Source organism: Scleropages formosus, chromosome 4 (genome assembly GCF_900964775.1).
Source record: "Scleropages formosus chromosome 4, fSclFor1.1, whole genome shotgun sequence".
Classification (NCBI taxonomy): domain Eukaryota; kingdom Metazoa; phylum Chordata; class Actinopteri; order Osteoglossiformes; family Osteoglossidae; genus Scleropages; species Scleropages formosus.
The window spans coordinates 10641193-10659922 of NC_041809.1; the positions used below are offsets into that span (position 1 = coordinate 10641193).

Sequence of the window (18730 nt, forward strand, 5' to 3'; positions counted from 1 at the left end):
ATTGACTTATGTGTCATCTACCCCCAAAAAACACTAATAAGGTGTACTTGGTTAGTAAAATCTGCCTGAATTTGACCTGGGGTCTGGTCTTATTTAAACAAAATCTAAATGAAGGAGTAATATAATTATATCCAACACACAATATGTTTGTATATCATAAGATAATTGCTGTTATTTCAACAGTGGGGGGATTTTGGAATACACTTTTTTGATTTTTCTGTACAAACATATTGGCAAAAGCAACTAAAATAACCCACCCCACCCACCACAGACCCCAGGTGGAACCTTGAATTGGGGACAAAGTTTAAAATAACACAATAATTGCATAATTGTGGGAATAAATAGAATTATGAAAACAAAAACATACAGAAACAAATAAATAAATGTATGTATGTATGTATGTATGTATGTATGTATGTATATATATATACACACACAGGATGCTACACTTCTGCAGCATGAGAAACAATGTGGACATGTTTTCAGGTGAATCGATGGCATGTGTTACTGGTCCATGACTGTATTTTGGGAACATTTTTACAGTCGTCCTCATATCATAAACAGCTGGTATACATCAAGGTGTGCGGTGATTGATGGGGAAGACAGACACACACACACACACACACACACACACACACACACACACACACACACACGAGATCGTTTTCTGGCACATACTAGTCCCAGCCCTTTATTGCCTCCAGTTCAAAGATGAGGTCATGAGGTCACCTGCAGTCTGGTAGCTTCAAACAAATTTTGCTTAAATGCACAAAGGCAGGCTGGATCGAACCAGGGAGATGTCTGCACAAAGCTTGCCTTGTTGAGAGGCATATGACAGTTTCAAGGTGGAAGATGATGGGATATTGGATGGGGTCTGAGCCTGAGCAATTACAGGGATAGCTGCTAGTGGGGTGCTCCTGTTGTGCCCTTCAGCAAGATATTTAATCTAAATCACTAAAACAATTATGTGTACACTTTAAATATATGCAGCTTAAAGCAGTGTTAACGTGCTGAGTAAGGAACCCAATAACAATGTAAAGTAATTCAGTGTAATGTGATGTTTCCCTACAGCCAGGTCATGAGGGCTTCCAGTCCCACTTGCCTACCCAGGCCTTCCACACCCACAGCCTGCGCAGGCTTCCCCAGTACCAGCCCGTCCACATCAGCAGCCCTATGGCCCTGTCCCTGGGCACCAGTCCCCCAACGACCCCTGCCCCGCCCCCTCCAAGGGCCCCGCAGCACCACGCCACCCTCCCACCGAGGGGGGCGGCATTCCGCAGCCTTCCACGACAGCCCACCGTCACAACAGACCAGGTAGGCACACACACATACAAATGCAATGGCAATTCAGTTAGCTGAAGACATGGCATGGTTACGTAACAAAAATTAACCTGTACATGATATTATTACTATAGTAGCTCAAAAGCAATGTAGCTCTATGAAAGATAGAGACAGCTCTAATTAGCAAAATTAATGTAGAGCACAACAGGATAAAACAGAGAGTTATTAAACCCAATAGCAAATTATAAAATGGGACATGGTCCCTTTAAAGCAAGCAAATCAAAAATGGAGAAATAGAAACCAAAAACAAAAGCCAAAAAAACCACAAAACTCTAAGGATGCCCAAACCCAAATACTTCCCTTAGTCTCAAACCGGCTGCCTTAAATAAAGTCCTAATTGGCTCAGTAGACACAGCTTGTTGTCATTATCTGAGTGGGCTAACAGCTTTAGTTTGGGACAGATGCCTATATAATAATAAAAATAATAATAATGTCTGCACTGATATTAACATTTGCATTTATTAATTTGGCAGATGCTCTTCTGCAAAGCGACGTACAACTCAGCAAAAAGTGCATTTCACAAAAAGATGGAAACACAGATATGTCTGTGATTGTTGACTGTCTGACATCACCGTTTAAATCAGCATACGTTACTCGGGTAGCTCCATACAGAATTTGTAGAGAGCACAAAATTTGTCAACTACATGAAATTAAAAGTGACATTACATGAGTAGTAGCATATAGAATTAAGAGGAAATACCAAGATACCTGTGACAAATTATGTCAATTTAGGGAGTAGATGGAAGATCTCGAAGACGTGCGTTCTAAACACTGGAGATGTTTAACAAGCTTAAACATTGAGAGGGATTCAGCAGCTCTGAGTGAAAGTGTGAGATCTTACCACCACGTTGAAGTCGGAACTGAGAACCTTTGTGCTTTTCATTTTGGACCTTATGTGCGTCAGACCATGAAGCGGCTAAAGGTGGAGGAGTCTAACTAGATCCTAGCGAGCAATCAGGTCTTGTTATCAGAGAGCAAATCCATTGATGGTCTTATGGGTGTTAGGATTGATATGTGCAGCTGCAGGAAGACAATGGAGAGAGACGAGGAAGGGAGATACATAGGAAAGCTATGGCAAGTCTAACTGAACTCAGCACAGTATAATATACTGTATACAATATCTGAGAAACCTTACTAAGGACCAACTGTGGATTTGTGCTCTTCAGAAGCTGTAGGGTTTAGGGTCTAAGAAGACTTACCCTAAGATACCACTCAACTGCACATAACCCTCAGCCTAGTTTCTGATTGTGGCTGAAGGGATCCTGCAGTTCAGAGCAGACACCGGTGGACACATAAGGGAGCCCCCCACCACCACTAACTAGTGTGGTGGTAACGGAACACACACTACAAGACCCACCGCCTGGGGTCTTTATATGCCAGAATAAGCCTTCAGTGGCAGCGATAGAGACACCATGTTAGGGACTAACAACTGGGTTCAAGATAATTAGGATTTCATTAAAAGGCTATTCAGCTCTTTGTCCCTGGGATTAGGAGGCAGACAGGAGCTCGCAGGGGGTCTTTTCCCGACTAACGGCGCTGCCTTGAGCTCAGCAGGTGACATCTGCCGCTGGCTATGGTGCTCATTTTTTTGTGCATTCTCAAAGCAGTGCCTCTCACGGTGTAGTTTGCCTGTTTATTTCAAAATATGAGTGCATTTGGAAAGCTTCGGCGAGAGGGCTTTGCTGAACCCGGCTCGACCGGACACTGCTGCGATGTCACAAAGACCCGCGGTTGCTAAACTCTGCCGAGCCTTTATTCACTATACCATCTGTTCTCGGTGAGAAAATATTCATGGCTTTTGCCTTGACCGGTGTCATGCTAGAATAAAGTTCAGGCCTTGCGGAATACCACAAAAGCACCCAGAATGCACTAGCACCCGTGACAAAATCCTTCCATAATGGAATCATGACATCAGCCCGCATGGGGAGAAGTGCGTTCCACCTTAACCACGTGTGTCCAATTGCCTGCATGTGATCCCTGGCATGGCAATTGCTAAGTGGACAAGGAATTCTCCTATTAAATTAATAATCCTTTTCTCAGTCGATGGCAAAGCGTCCCCTCAGACATCCGAGACAAGTCCCCCCCCACACCTCTCAGATATCGGAGCTGTGCAGCGAGTGCCAGCAGATGGCAAATACCTAAGCTGTGTCGGCAAAACACACTTATGCTGCGTCTCGGTGGATGGCAAAGTGTCCCTGGAGAAAAATGGAGAGCAAATAGGCTGTATCATTCCTAGTTGTCCCCGCATTTCATAAAATTTGCATTGGGTCTGATGTTAGGTCCCGTCCTGCGGTTAGTGCCAGGGCAACATTTCGTTTTCTTAACGGCGCCTTGCAGAACAGCTGCGAGGAAGGGAACAGACGCTTGTCATTACCTCACCCGCCCCAAATAGGTTACTTAAACACGACAGCCCGCCGTCACATGGCTGCTGGAGACAGCTGCCATGGAAGCGCTGGCAAAATTTTCATTTGAGTCCAAAAATTTTGCCCCAGTTTAGAAAATGGTGTGAGCGTTCAGCGCCCCCTGGTGGTAAGTAGCTCTGCAGCTGCACTTTGAAATCTTGTGTGTGTGTGGTTGTGTGACAATCTGCTCAAAGGCCATGCCCCTGAGGTCAGTGCTCTGCTTGTGTGCTGTATTCAGGACAGGGAGAAGCCAAGTCCTCCGCAGAAGCCCCTCCCTGCAGACCCACTGGGGAGGACTTCCCGCCTAGGGCGCAGCGGCTCCGTTGTGGGTCGCGTTCCCCTACCCATCCCCATCCCCAGTGTGCCCAGGCCCGTGCCACCAGCCCCGCAGCCAGTGAGGTACACACCTTCTTCAAAACTTGAACATGCAAGTTGGGCTCAAGCTCAAGACAAGCCAAAAGAGCCAGAGACTAACCGTTCTTTACCACTGCCCCCTAGTGGTGAACGAAGGATTTACCACCCGATGTTGCTCAGCCAATCAAATACGGACTGTGTTTAAATGCCGTCACAATTATGTCTTATTTCATTCATTAAGCTAACACTACACTAACATTTGCAAGAGACAATAATGTTAATGGAATAATGTAATGTTAGTATAATAAAAATAATGTAGCGCTTGTAGTTCAGTGTAGTAGTGCATAACAATATTGCTGTGCGGTAGTACATTGCTGGCACTACGTTTACATTTACGTTTATTCATTTAGCAGAGCGACATTATTTTTATAATACTAACATTGCAACAAGCAAATACATGATGCACACACCAGGGGGAGCGGTGGCACAGCAGTGCAGCGAGCTTTGCCTGTGCCTGATCTTGGGTGGGTCTGGGGTTTAAGTCCCGCTGGGGGGGGTACCTTGCAACAGACTGCGGTCCCGTCCTGGGTGTGTCCTCTCCCCCTCTGGCCCTGCACCCCGTGTTGCCAAGTTAGGCTCTGGCTCACTGCAACCCTGCATGGGACAAGCAGTTTCAGTTAACGTGCGTGTGTATGATTATATACATAACAAATTTGCTGATTTCATTTACTCGCTTTTGCTTACATTGTCGTCCAAAAATCCTTACAGCTTCACATGTTTACACTTGCATACTTTACTGTATTGAACCAGGTTAAATACCATGGTCAAGGGCTGTACATCCTAAAAATCCTCACAGCTTCACGTTTACACTTGCATATTTTACTGTATTGAACCAGGTTAAATACCATGGTCAAGGGCTGCACATCCTTAACCCCGATGCTATCTGCTAGCCTTTTGCTTTCCATTTCAGACCTCCACCTAGGAATCCCCCCAAGTACCCTAAGCCTCCTATCACAGCAGAGGTGAAGTAGGGTTGCTGGTGAAGGAACAGGGTGTCAGCCAGCGGCGCGAAGACACTCGTTTGCACTATGGATCTCCCGCAGGCCCACGGTCGCATCACCTTTCGCGATTTTCGGAAGGGCAGGGCTTACACCTCGGTGCTCCACCTCCGAATAGGTGCTACAAGTCCCTCGCTCAGGTGCTTGTGAATTATTTATGTCCTGTATTTATTGTCATGCGTTGCACTGTGCTCGACACTTTGAACAGTAGAGTTTGTTGGGTCCTGTTCCCATCCGTCATTCCTGCCCCACCTGAAGGAAGAAGAGATGCAGCATGGCTGTGCTGCACCATGATGAGACTGTTCCTCTTCTCGTGGTTTTTATGGTGTGGTGGGAGGGAGATAAAAAATGGTGCATTTTACAACCTGTGAAGAAACTGCATAATAAACACGTCCGAGTGCTGTGAAAACAAAGGGATGGGAGCAAAGAGGGAGGCAGAACAGCTATCTTGAATAATAGCCTGGAGGTGTCCTGCTGTGACCCCACCAGGGGCCACCCGGTCACGTGGCGAACTGGACACCTGACTCGGGTCAGAAACTTTCCTCAACAATGGCTGTTGCAAAACTAGCAGTGGCCGACACTCCCCAACCGTGTGAGAGGAGCCAAGGACGGAGCGGTGTGCGCGCACGGGGCAGCCACTGCTTTCATTACAGGGGGTGAGGCGTGCTTGGCAGAAGAGATCAGTTACCATGATGATGGTTGAGGACCTAGTGCTTTTTCTGGTCCCCTTTCAACTTGGCGGAGGGTGCGAGAACCCGGCCAGCACAGCCCGGCTCCGAGTAGTGACGCCGACCCAAAGGCTCTCCAGTTCCTCAGAACAAGCAAGGCCCCTTCCAGCATTGTTCACTTCCGCCTTAAACCTTACAAAAGAATCCCGTCGAAAGACGTGTAGGTGTATACAGACAGCTGAGGAAAATAAATCATGCTAAAGTCTATTTAAAAATCTCTGAAAATCTTGCAGACCACCAAAAAGGCAAATACTGACCTGACATCAAGGACTTAGCAACTGTATTTAGGCAACAGAATCAAGTCTAATAAAAAGTGACCTCATTTTAACAGGCAAAATATTAACACGGAATAGATATCATTTCTAGGGCAACTTTGTCAGAAACATTAAACCTTGGATATGACCCTTCATATATATATACATACATACATATACAGTATACACACACACACAGAGTTCCTCAGCTCCCTTGAACCACATTGGATGAACATCAACTCTGATTTGAACTGGTAACGTTTCACTCGTTCGCCTGCTTGAATTGTTTTTTTGGCAGTTTATATTTTGTATGTTCAGTGTGTGTTAACTGTATTATTGCAGACGAACGTCGCAATGCGCAAGACGCCGCGGCTGAGCAGATTATAGTGGCGACTGCAAAGAATGTGCCCTGAACTCAAGAGTAAATGAGTGGTAAATGGGAGATCCGGTGTAGGAAGGAAAGCGGCAGTGGTTTCAACGTGGATTCGGGTTCATCTGTAGACAGGTTCTCATCTAGAGGTGTTCTTAGGAAAGTACTAGAAATAAGCAAAAATGCCAAGAAAATCCACACGGTTCATATACACACTGCTCTTAAAGGTACCCGACAGCCCAACAGGTAACGTTCAATCATAATTTCCATCTATAACCACGGGTTTATTTCCAATAGGTGTCAGAATGTGTTTATAGTAACCAATGTATGGTTTCTCTCATTTTATACCTTTTTTTTGGCAACACAAATCCGTTGACCTGATCCTTGTTGGCAGGATGAGAAATAGTACAAATGCTTACGAAGTGCATGGGAGCCTTTGCGTATTTGAGAAATGGTTGACTAGTGGTGTGTGATGTTATCGCTTTTTATTTCTATAAATTACAGGTTGGCACCTACAGCTTCATCAGTTACAAATTTCCCATATCCCTCGCTGCAGACTGAACAAACATATGCATCAGGTAGTGTTGGCGGTGGTATGTAGACGTGTACAACATACTCCAGTGCTAGTGGGGGTGTCGTGTCAATGTTCATTTGTCAAAGTTTTTCTTTTTTTTTCCTTATATTGTCACATTTTTTCAACTTTAATGTTGAAACGCATCCATCTCACAACCACAGGTCTTTGGTATTGTAGTTTACCTATAAATGTTAATTTTTACTGTATGCTCTGGGGGTTTGCAAGACTTTTTTACACCGGCAGTGCACATAACTTGCACTAGAGCAACATTCATATGAGGAGGAGTACAGGTGGTCGTCATCTTCCTTCATCTACGATTCTTTTCTAATATTTCAGTCCTTCTGTTTGGGTTCGCAACACCAGTTATCGCTATTGTGTGCTCAAGCACGATACGGAGCAAATATACAGCGCTGCATTGATATTACCTTTTGAGTTTCTTTTTTTGTAAAATATTGTGTCATAATTCTAATTTCTTTAGGAAAACAATCTTAATTTTTTTCTTATTTTTATTTGTTTTTTTTTATCAGCCACAGGGAAAAAAAAATCACATTTAAATACTCTTTAATGAGACATTATCTGTATTGTTCTTTCACATAGTTTGCAGTATGAAAGGTTTATCCTGGGGCTGTTAGCTGGAACTGTGTGGATGGTAGGTAGTGTGTTCACAGCGCCACCTTGTGGATGCATCACTCCCCCCCCCCCCCCCCCAAGGCATTTCTTTTGGGGTCTTCTAAGAGCTGCAGTGATTTTCTTCCACAATGTTTGGTGTTTGTGCAATTAACATGGAATGTGGCTGAGTTTACTTCATTCTTCCATTTATTTTGATGTCATTTTAAATATGTACATTACTCTTTTTACAGTTTTTTCCTTTATTGTCCTGTTGGTATTAGTGAATGCAGGGATGTGTTCTTTGTACATTATTCAACAAATAAAATAAGTTTAAAAAAAAACATAATTTGAATTATTAGTGCGTTTTCTGTACTCTGTGGTCAGCAACATATTCAACAAGTAAAATAAGTTTAAAAAAAAACAATTTGAATTATTAGTGCGTTTTCTATACTCTGTGGTCAGCAACAACGCAGCAGCTGTGAAATCCTTTATCTTAATTTAGAATAATAATAATAAATGGGTTGATTTTAGCATTTGCAGTTGCTTTATGTACTTGGAAAGGACACCATTACATAACATACACAAATCTCAGGGGCCATATAATACTTCTGTGTTACCGGAACTGAAAGCATTTACAGCATTTACTCTGAAAGTAAAAGTGAGCAGTGATGTCAAATATCAGGATGAGAGGCAAAGCAAGGTTGTATCTTGATCCAAAAAAAAAACAGCAGAAGCATCTTAATGGCTCTTCTGCTCAAACAAATTGATAATGTTCTGTAAAAACAAAAAAAATCAAAATCACAGCAAACAATGCAAAACAGTATATAACACGAATGCCTTTAGTTGCAAAATTAGATGTACTCATGTATTCAGAAGTCAAATACCTGTCTGCCAAAGGCTTTAGCCATTTCTGCTGCTCCTGATCCAAACTGAAAGAAAGAAAAATTAATATTAAGTCACTTTTCATGTGCATATTCAAAACTTGAAACATTCGGATCACGTCACGGGCTGTAGACCTCGCCTGTTAACACAGTGTACCTGATTCTTCACGTTGAGGTCTGCTCCATTCTCGAGGAGGAGCTGAACCAACTCTTCATGGTTATTGAGGACTGCCATCTAAAAACAATCAATTTTACACTTGGTTTCACTTGAAATGTCAATTAGCCATCGATATCGATATGTGTCCATTGCAGGGTCACAGTGATCCGGAACGTATCCCAGAAGCAACAGGTGTCAAGTATGGTAGCCACCAGCCAGCTCGTCTGTCCATTGCGTGGAATTTTGAAATTCCCCTTATGAAATATGCTCCCTTTAGTATTGAAGTAGTAAATGCTAATCTCCACACAAGAGCAGAGGGTTTTTCATCTCCAGGAGTCTGGAGTTCCAGTTTCACTCCTCAAAAACCAAAGTCCCACACCCTCAAAGATGCATCAGTTTGACAGTCACACTGAGGTGCAGTTGTAGCCTGGATCAAAGAGTTAGATTTACTCATTAATCTGAAATTTTCCCCAAAGTAACTTACAAAGGTTACAGTTATTTACCCATTTATACAGCTGGGTAATTTTAATTGGAGCAACTTCGGTTAAATATCTTGCTCAAGGGTACTACAGCTAGAGGTGGGGCTCAAACCTGTAACCTCTGGGTCTAAAGACAGTGACTCTAACCACTACACTCCCGGCTGGGGCTGAAGTTATACACTCATGGTCTAATATGCCTCCACTCAGACACATTCATAACTGCTATAATAAACACCATTTGTCCAAACGTACATTCATTGGTCCAGCAGAGTTTGTCCACAGCTACTTAGTATAACGATTAGGTTTGTACAGAAAAGCCTCGTACTGTAGGGATTCACCCATTCATACAGCCGTACTGTATTATTGGTTACTGTGCTGATTCACGGGAAGGACTTTGTACATGGGTAAAGTAGCAGGGATTCAAACTCAGATCCTTCGGCAACCTGGCAGCAGCTCTAAGCACCGCAGTCTGATTTTACCTCTATTTTACTTGCTTATTTGGCAAACTGCATACGGGAGGAGGCCTTGCACCGTTATCCCAGTTCCCCAGGTGTCCAGAGGCACTTGAACAAGGGTATCATGACCACCTGCATCCCCCCATCCCCCATCCAGCCCTTTCCCCAGACTGCTGTCACCATGAGCGGAGTCTTGCCATCCTTGTCCCGGGCGTTGACATCTGCCCCGCCGCTGATCAGCAACGAGGCGACAGAGGTGTTCCCGCTCAGCGCCGACACCCTCATGAGCGGAGTCCACTGAGACACATTGTCCCTCACGTCCACCTGAGGGACAGACAAGCAGAACTGTGGAATCAGTCCGGGGGAACGACCTGGACAGAGAGCCTATAGAGATAACACAGTGTCTTAATTTCAGCGGGACAGCAGTTCCTGTGTCCCATTAGTCCAGGTTTGAAGTCTACTGTTGGAGAGCACTAACTGGTCACAATATGAACTCAAAGTGCAGTTCAGTCCCTTTTCAATGAATATTTCAGTAAATCAAACAATTGAAACGAGAGCAAGAATTTGAACCCAGGTCTTTTGGCTCTCACTGACCGCTCCAGTCCATTCACGTCCACCGTAACGGTCGAAAAAGGGCTGATAACTGAAGCAAGGCTAAGCAAACCGAGTCATTTATTTACACTTATAGTTCATACCTACTTTTGGGTTTCAGTTCAAGAAAGATTCCAGACGACTTTCACAAACCACCGAGGACTTCAACAGTGGACCAAGGACAGCGCCTGTGCTAGTAAACATACCACAGTAAAGTGTGACCTGGAAACTGCAGTTAAGTCCTCACCTCACAGCCGTCATCTATCATGTAGGAGAGGATTTCTAAGTGTCCGCCGTCCGTCGCCCAGTGAAGCGCTGTACAGCCGCCCATGTCCACACTTGTCCACAGAGCCCCCGCACTCCTCAGGCATTGCACAATGTCCAAGTGTCCAGCGAAACATGCCAGCATCAAACTGCCGTGTGGAGGGTGGAGGGGGGACAATGATTTAAAACTGGCCAAAACTCAGACACGAGACGCACATGTATACACACTTACCTGTTTTTGCCACTGCTGTTCATCGTGTTGACGCTGGCACCATGCTCCAGCAGGATACGGACCAGTCTGAAAAAATGTGGAAACATCTTTAGTCTTACTAAGATGAATATCATAAATATTAGAAATCTACTTCAATTTCTCAGTGAATTACATAGCAACACATCCTATTATGTCATTATTATTACTGTTGTTGTCCTTGCTCACTGTTTCTTTCCTCCTATGCAAATGAGTAGTTGTCCTCGATTACTTCAATACATTAAAGTTGAAAGTTGGAAAAAAAAATAAAAAGGTCAAACACTACAGAATTTCTAATTCTATTGAGTTAAATTAAATTTCTTTAATTAATAAGAATTATATTAAACAGATGCATGCATATATATATACACATAGATACAAAGAGATCTTGAAAATTGAAATGATCAAGTATTTCAACAAATAGGCATCGCAGTATATGAGACGCATTTTAAATCCATAGAGTTTCCCCACCTTCACCCATGAAACAGGGTAATGGAGCTCCGCATTTCATTCTGCACATCATACACCAACATGTCTACACCTGCTCAACGTCTCATGGAGCAAACTGCTTCTGTCGGTGTGTCGGAATGAGCTCTAGTTAATGGTCAGCTTAACACTTTGTGAGTCTATCAGTTAATAAATTAATAAGTGTCAGAAATACAGATTAACCTGTTTTTCAGTAAACTCCACCCAATATGGATTTGGTTGATTTAAACAGCCTGCTACCCTATAGATGGAGCACAGACCCAAACCTGTACTGTTGATGAAGGGGCACGGCCAGCGGTCTGGTCTGGTCTAATGGCCAAAATTTTATTTTGCCTCCAAAAATGTGGGAATCGATCTTACGTTTTTAAACTCATATTGAATCATGTTCTCCATTTCAAAACCACACATGCAGCTGAGGAACCTCCTGGAGATCCCATACCTGTAGAAACCTTTCTGTGCAGCGACCATGAGGGGAGTAAAGCCCAGTTTGTCCGGAACATTTACGTTAACCATCCTTGAAAAACAAAATGAAAAATTGAAAAAGGTTACAGAAAAAAAATAACAGCTGGCAAGGATACAGCCAAAATATAGCAGAAAGAGCGGTTATTAAAGATAACATTTTGAAAAGGGTGATGAGTGATCAAGAGTTTGCAGGTTGAAGTCCTACCCTAGGAGCAGCAATTGTACTCTTGAGAGAAACATTTAAGCTCAATAATCCTCTGCTTGTATAAAAGGGTTAAAACTCCGGTTGATATGTGCACATTACCCAAGAGTAGTGTGACAACACAATACACTGCTTACCCTGACACCAGGACTCTCTTCATCTCCTCCTCATCGTTCATGGTGATGGCCCGGTGGAGGTTTTGCCCGCTTAGTGGTTCTCCTTCAATCACACCAAACACAAATAAATCACTTCACACAGCCCCCCAGAAGAGCCACACAGGCAGAAGAGTAAAATTTGTTCAGTCACCCCCTGTATACATCACCAACACTTCACATTTAGCCAGTTCTTCTACACAGCAACTTACAGTTATTTGCCCATTTATACAAGTAGGCCATTTTACTGGAGCAATTTCAGGGTAAGTACCTTGCTCAAGGGTACTACAGCAGTAAGAGAGATTCAAACCAGCAACCTTTGGCTCCACAGGGAGCAGCTCTAACCACTCTTCTTCTATTAGCTGCTCTGTGCATATAAACAGTACCGATCAAAATTTTTGCACCTACTGAAACTTAACTACATAGAGTTGGGAAGTTGTTACTATAGCAACAGCCAAGGTTATATTCAGAAGTCCAAGATTTTAGAGAGAGTTAAAATTTTTTTTTCAAATATTTACAGAAAATTGAGAAAATATGCTACACTAAATCAGTTATGAATTTGGGGGGGGGGGGGGGGGGGGGGCTAGTTTCCAGCAACTCTACTCACTTTTGTCCAGTTATGCATCTTTAATGATTATTTAAAGCACAGTATGTTTTAAAGGCAACACTATGGCCATGATTGACACATGCAAATAGCACAGGCCATGAGTACATATACATATGTTACATGTGACTTTTACTCATGAGACCTAATGTCACCAAATTCTGTAATTTACCCCTCATCGGCCACTGTGGTATGAGCTCTCGTTTTACTTGTTCTTACCAGCTTACAGTATTTTAGCGACTTACTCGAAGTGGTGACGGACACAGCAGGACTCAAGTAGGACTCCCCAGAAGGCTTTATGACTTTGAGTCGGAACGTATAGGAGGTACTGGGCTCCAGTCCTTCAATGGTGTAATTTGTGCCATAGCCGCTGCCATGGACAAAACTATGTTCAAACACAGCACTGATAGTTTGTCAAATTTGGAACACATTGAGAAGGTGTACATGCTTCTTGAGTGAAATTTAGCCCAGTTTTAAGCAGAGCCCATATACAGAAGTTCTTTAAAATTGTCAGCAGAAACAATGTTACTTTGGTGACGTCCTTTTTTCATATGTACATAATTTGTTACACTCAAGTTTTACAAAATGACCACGCATGGAACTGAGAAATAAGCACCATGGATACTCACAGGTAGATGGTGTCGTAAACGTGTGTCTTGGGGTGCATCTCTTCGATGGAGAAGCTCGTCCATTTCTCGGGTGGCGCAGTGTGCGGTTCCCTCTCCACATCATCCCAGCTGAGCTCGATGCTGTGATGACTGACTGTTCTGACAACTAAGGATTCCAATGTTTGCAGGTTTTGGAGATCTGGCAAAAAATGTACTTATTCGTAAAGGCGAAATAAATACGCTAGTTAAGTAGCTGCCTGTGTACAATGCTGCACATGCTGGCTGTGTAAATGATTTGGATCGTAATGGGTTATTGACTGAAAATGAGTTACAAACAGTAGTTTTTGGGCTTTTTTCTTTAATAAGTCATCCATAAGCATACAGATACATTTTCATTCTAATTTCTCATAGACATTGAACTCATAACCCAGCATACTATATAAACTCAGTGTATTACCCAATATAATTTGCATCTGACCCACTGCTAATTTGAAATATTGAAATAATCCCATACCTAATTCAGGCTCAAAGCACCTCTATTGGCTGATGGCAGCCTGAACTATTATAAGATTAAAGAACACATGGGTTCACCGACCTCATAAATTCAGAATATATGAACTGATGGCCATAAATCAATTAAAATGGAAAAGTTATCAAAATCAAAAATATTTCAATAAACAGTCATCAGAACACATCAGCCATATTTCAGAGTCAGGAAGATTTAATTTCCTCTGTAAAGTAATGGCTTGTTGTCTGAAGCTGCCACAGTTAAGGGTGTGTGGGAAAGAAGGATTTTTCATTTGATCAATAAAGCATGGACAAGAGATGCTTTGTATCACTTCCAGCACCACAGTTGCCAAATTTCACCCGCTTTTATGCTGGAGCTCTTAGCAACCAGAACAGGGGGGGGGGGGGGGGGCTTTTGCTTTATTTTTCATAATACCTGTCTGTATAAATGGGTAAATAACTGTAAGAAGCTGCACTGGACAAAGCTATCAACTATATGAAAAATAAAGAATAATGCTTTTTCTATTTTTCTCCGAGATGTGTGTTGCTTTGGAGAAAAGTGTCTTGCCAAATCAATAATTGTACATGGAAATATAAAGCATCGTTCTGGATTCTGTATCAAGTCCAGTGATTATTCGGCAAGAATCTTTTAATAATTTGGGTTATGATGCAAATTGTGTGTCCACAAGATGTCAGCCTGTAACCGGTCTGACGACATGGATACACTCCGAACAAGACAAAATACGTACGGGGGTGGGGGAGGGAGAAATTGAATAACATTAGAGAATATGAGCTGTATTTGGAGAACTCTGAAGTTATGGAAAGGTGGGGGTTTGAGAATTTGGAGATGGGGATTCAACTTTGCCTATTGTGACAAATCAGAACACTTTGAAGCATCACCTAAATCACACACTGATCACAAAATACCAACCCATCTTCTCACACCGGAGCCCCAGTGGGCCAAGACTGGGCAACACAACTGGCGGGGGGGGGGGGGGGGGGGGGGGGGGTTCCTGTGGCTTTATTTGGAGTAACACTCTACATCACAGTAATGGGCTATGTGAACAAATGGCCCCGTTGCCCTGTGCGACCATTCATTCATTCATTTTAAATGTAATAGTTTATTTTAGGAACAGAGTCAACAGGCCTTATACATTCATTGCAATTAGCTTTCGGATGTACAGAATTTCTAGAATGTCATTTGAATATACGGGTTAAATTTTAATCTGTAAACTACACGAAAACAGCCCTGAACATTTACGCCATTCGCTGACACCCTGGCACTTTACTTCGTTCTACTTTTCTAGTTACCTTGAATTCATAGTTGGAAAAAAAACACAATTCAGTACAAAAACCTAACAGGACAACAGGTGTCAGCTAAATAAACTTTAATAACGAAGCCAACTCTTTTCTCGTCTTATGGACTTTAAAAATGTGGTAGTAGCTACCCAAATATTTCTGAAAATACAAAATAAAGTGCTGCAGATAGTAATGAAGGCAATAAAATAAAAAAAAAAAACCAGCAGCTGACAATGAAGAAAGAAGTCGGGGGTAAATCTGTGTATTTAGCCTACTTTTTTTAACCATCATGATTCCACGGGTTGATCACATCTGTACAACATCTGTAGTTTTGCTACCTTTTGCTGAAAAAACGTAACTATGAAGGAATTGCTGTCACGTTCAGTGACGATCGTTCGGTTTTAACACACACACACACTGCGAGTAACTCTCAAGAGGTTCTGCGGGTCTTATAATGTTTCCTTGTGTTTCAACCCACGTACTGAGGCCCACAGGTGTCCGGATGAACGCGTAAAACTAGCCGAGGATCGTTCATAATCATATTCACCTGAACTCGACATCGCAGATGAGCTGAAACGTCGAAGTGCAGCAGGACGCGGAGCTGCGGGGTCGCTTTGTGCTCCGGGTTTGAGGTCAACTTTGCGCTCAGCGGCGGAGGCTCTGGAGCGTCCAGAGAGCGCGCGCTCACTCCAGGCTTCTGCGCTGCGGGACGCAAGCTGGCGGTTGCCATAGCAACGCAAAGCGTCATCTCAGAGGAAAACGAGCTTGCCGGAGGGAAAAAAAAAAAAGAAATATATGGAGCGACTTGGACAAAGCTGTCACGTTTAAGGTGGCACAGAATGTAACAATGGAAGCAGGGGTTTCTACAGCAACGCGTCATCGAGGAAAACCGAAATAATGTAAAATAAAATTGCAGTAGTCTAGAACACACGTCTGCACTGATCTATAAACAAGTGTAACACCTTAAGGTGGCAAAGAATAAACTGGGCACTTTTATTTTAACATTGCAAGTGTCAGTGGACAAATTACTTATACTACTCTAACTATACTACTAATATTATTATAACTATATATATAACTATATATATAAAACTATACTACTATTATTATTATTATTATTATTATTAATAATCAAAGCAACCATAATATATTAGTATGAATGATACTACTACTACTATTCATAAGAATATATTATGGTTGCTTTGATTAATAATAATACACACACACACACACACACACATTTTCAGAACCGCTTGCCCCTTACGGGGTCACGGGGAACCGGAGCCTACCCGGCAACACAGGGCGTAAGGCCGGAGGGGGAAGGGGACACACCCAGGACAGGACGCCAGTCTGCCGCAAGGCACCCCAAGCGGGACTTGAACCCCAGACCCACCGAAGAGCAGGACTGCGGTCCAACCCACTGCGCCACCGCACCCCCGCCCTTAATAATAATAATAATAATAATAATAATAATAATAATAACAACCCTGGGCAGTATATAACATACAGCACAGTATATTATAACATCAGTTCTAAGAAAAGCCCTATATGTCACAGGCTATGAAAGTAGGGAGATGTCTATATCTAAGCAAAGGTCTTCCTAGGCCTCTTCTGCTTAAATCCATTCAAATCATAACACCACACAGTAATTTCATCATGTAAAACAACTGCTACCATTTTTACTGTTACCATTTTCAAGTGATGTCAATCTGCCGGCAGTGTATTAGTAGAAAGAATAAGTACTCGACACAAAATCTGGCTGTGCCTTTTTGTCATTTTATATGTCATTTTTTGAAGATGACACTGGAGCTTTTTAAATGCTTTGCTGGAGGGATTCACCACAGGACATGCTCTTGTTCTTGAGTTTTTTGATAAAAAGATTATTTTTAAGTACTGGGCTAAGACTAGATGAACACTGATAAAAGGCTGACCAGCACAAACTTAGCAACTCAGCTTGAAACCATCTCTGAATGACAAAAACGCTTAAGGGTGCCTCTGTATCCTGTTGGGAACATATTCATTCCTGTACCCAGAGGTGATGGGGTCCCTGGAGGAGAACCACCCCTCACATATTGCCGTCCAACATTGGTGCAAATGTGCTCTTGAATTAGATAAATATCATTTTTCTTGGCACGCTCAATATTGTAACATGTACAGTTTGGGACATACACTTAAAAACAATTGCCTCCGAAGTGGACAAAAAATGAATTGCGGTCTCAAGAGGACATATTACCTGTATCGATGATCAAGTCTTACAAAAAAATCGGAGTTAAAAGAATGTGTATATGAATAAGAAGCTACACAGAAAGCATTGCATTTTACCTGTCAAACACAACCACGACAGTTATATAGTAAAAATAAAGGATGCTGACGAAGAAATATCTGTTTGCTGGTGCTGATGATGTACAAATGAAAAACATTTGTACACATATGGGTGCGTTTCCTCAGTGCTGCCGGAGGACAGTGGGGGCTAGCATCCGTGGAGGTTTACTTGGCCTCGGTGAGCTGTGCAGATGGGCTCACCATGAGCCAGCGAAGCATGATGTAGCAGAGCCGACAGCCCCCCCCCCCCACCCCCACTCCCCATGCCCAGCACCCTGCCCGTGGCCATTGTAAGAAGGCTGACCTGCTGTCGTGTGGGACTAGCCAGCCAAAGAGATTCATCTGTCACAGGCTGCCTTGTTAAATGCGGTGAAGGTGGGGTCGTGTGTTTACAAAAGACAGAATGTGCCTCGTCGAGCCGTTCAGCCCTGAGGACAAACAACGTAATGGTTCTGAGATCCAAAAGTCAAGCAAGAACATGAAACAATGTGTCCTAGGATGCAATCTCAAATTCTGAAGTTCTTAACATACTATAACATGGCTTGGAGCTCGGGTAAATTTTTTGTCTGTGTTACCTTACTGTAGTATGGACCAGAACCAGTATGTGTAGTATTAGTGTCAGCTGCATTGTATTCCATAGTGCTTCTAGCATTCAAATGCAGATGTGCATGGGGCAGTGTAAGGGGGAGAGGGAATAAATCTGACTGGTTAGAGCCCAGACGTGTCTAGTTGCCATGCCTCCCTCTCTAGGTAACTACACAAACATCTGTTGCTATGGTTACTTATTGTCTGTTTAATCATTTCCCAGCAACAAGGGATCAACTGACCAAGGGAAACCACAACCGGAGATAACATTTCCAAACTTCAGCCCAAGCACCACAGCTGGTAGTGTAGTAGTGCTACTGCCTTTGGACTCAAGGATTGCAGGTTTGAATCCCACCTCTAGCTACACTACCATTGAATAATGTACCCATCCTGAGCTGCTCCAATAAAAAGTACCCAGCTGTTCAAACAGGACAATAAAAAGTTTAACATTGGAAGTTGCATTTGAGAAAGGTGTCAAGTAAATATAAGGTGACTGGTTACAGAGTACTTTTCATCTGCTTTATATATCTATATACTATATCATGCCCAGAACCCAAGTAAGGTATTCATGTATTAAAAAAACACATCTCTTTCATGATTTGTGTATTAATTCACTTTATAATGGAAATGGTTAAATGGGTTGTTTGACAATATAACGGTGGGGAGGACATTCCGAAGTGTATTACCTGTTATCTCACAAGAGACACAGGAATGTGTTTGCAGCACAACTGCAAAAAGT

General features: G+C 42.8%; 2 protein-coding genes across 3 annotated transcripts in view; one reads left to right on the plus strand and one right to left on the minus strand.

The window, feature by feature from the left end:
- adam12b (ADAM metallopeptidase domain 12b) overlaps positions 1–7788 on the plus strand; it is a 78177-nt gene extending 70389 nt beyond the window's left edge. For both annotated transcript variants that reach the window (XM_018749614.2, XM_018749615.2), the window contains exons 21-23: positions 1072–1314; positions 3982–4142; positions 5068–7788. In XM_018749614.2, the coding sequence (XP_018605130.1) occupies positions 1072–1314; positions 3982–4142; positions 5068–5128 (465 nt within the window). In that variant the 3' untranslated portion in view covers positions 5129–7788. The remainder of the gene's footprint in view (positions 1–1071; positions 1315–3981; positions 4143–5067) is intronic.
- On the minus strand, positions 7781–15817 carry fank1 (fibronectin type III and ankyrin repeat domains 1). Its single transcript, XM_018749279.2, has 11 exons — positions 15632–15817; positions 13300–13477; positions 12916–13040; positions 12052–12133; positions 11690–11764; positions 10750–10815; positions 10501–10666; positions 9843–9986; positions 8729–8806; positions 8575–8619; positions 7781–8464 (listed from the first exon to the last, which is right to left on the minus strand). The coding sequence occupies exons 1-11, from the start codon at positions 15642–15644 to the stop codon at positions 8429–8431; spliced, it is 1008 nt and encodes a 335-aa protein (XP_018604795.1). The 5' UTR covers positions 15645–15817; the 3' UTR covers positions 7781–8428.
- Between the last annotated feature and the right edge of the window lie 2913 nt (positions 15818–18730).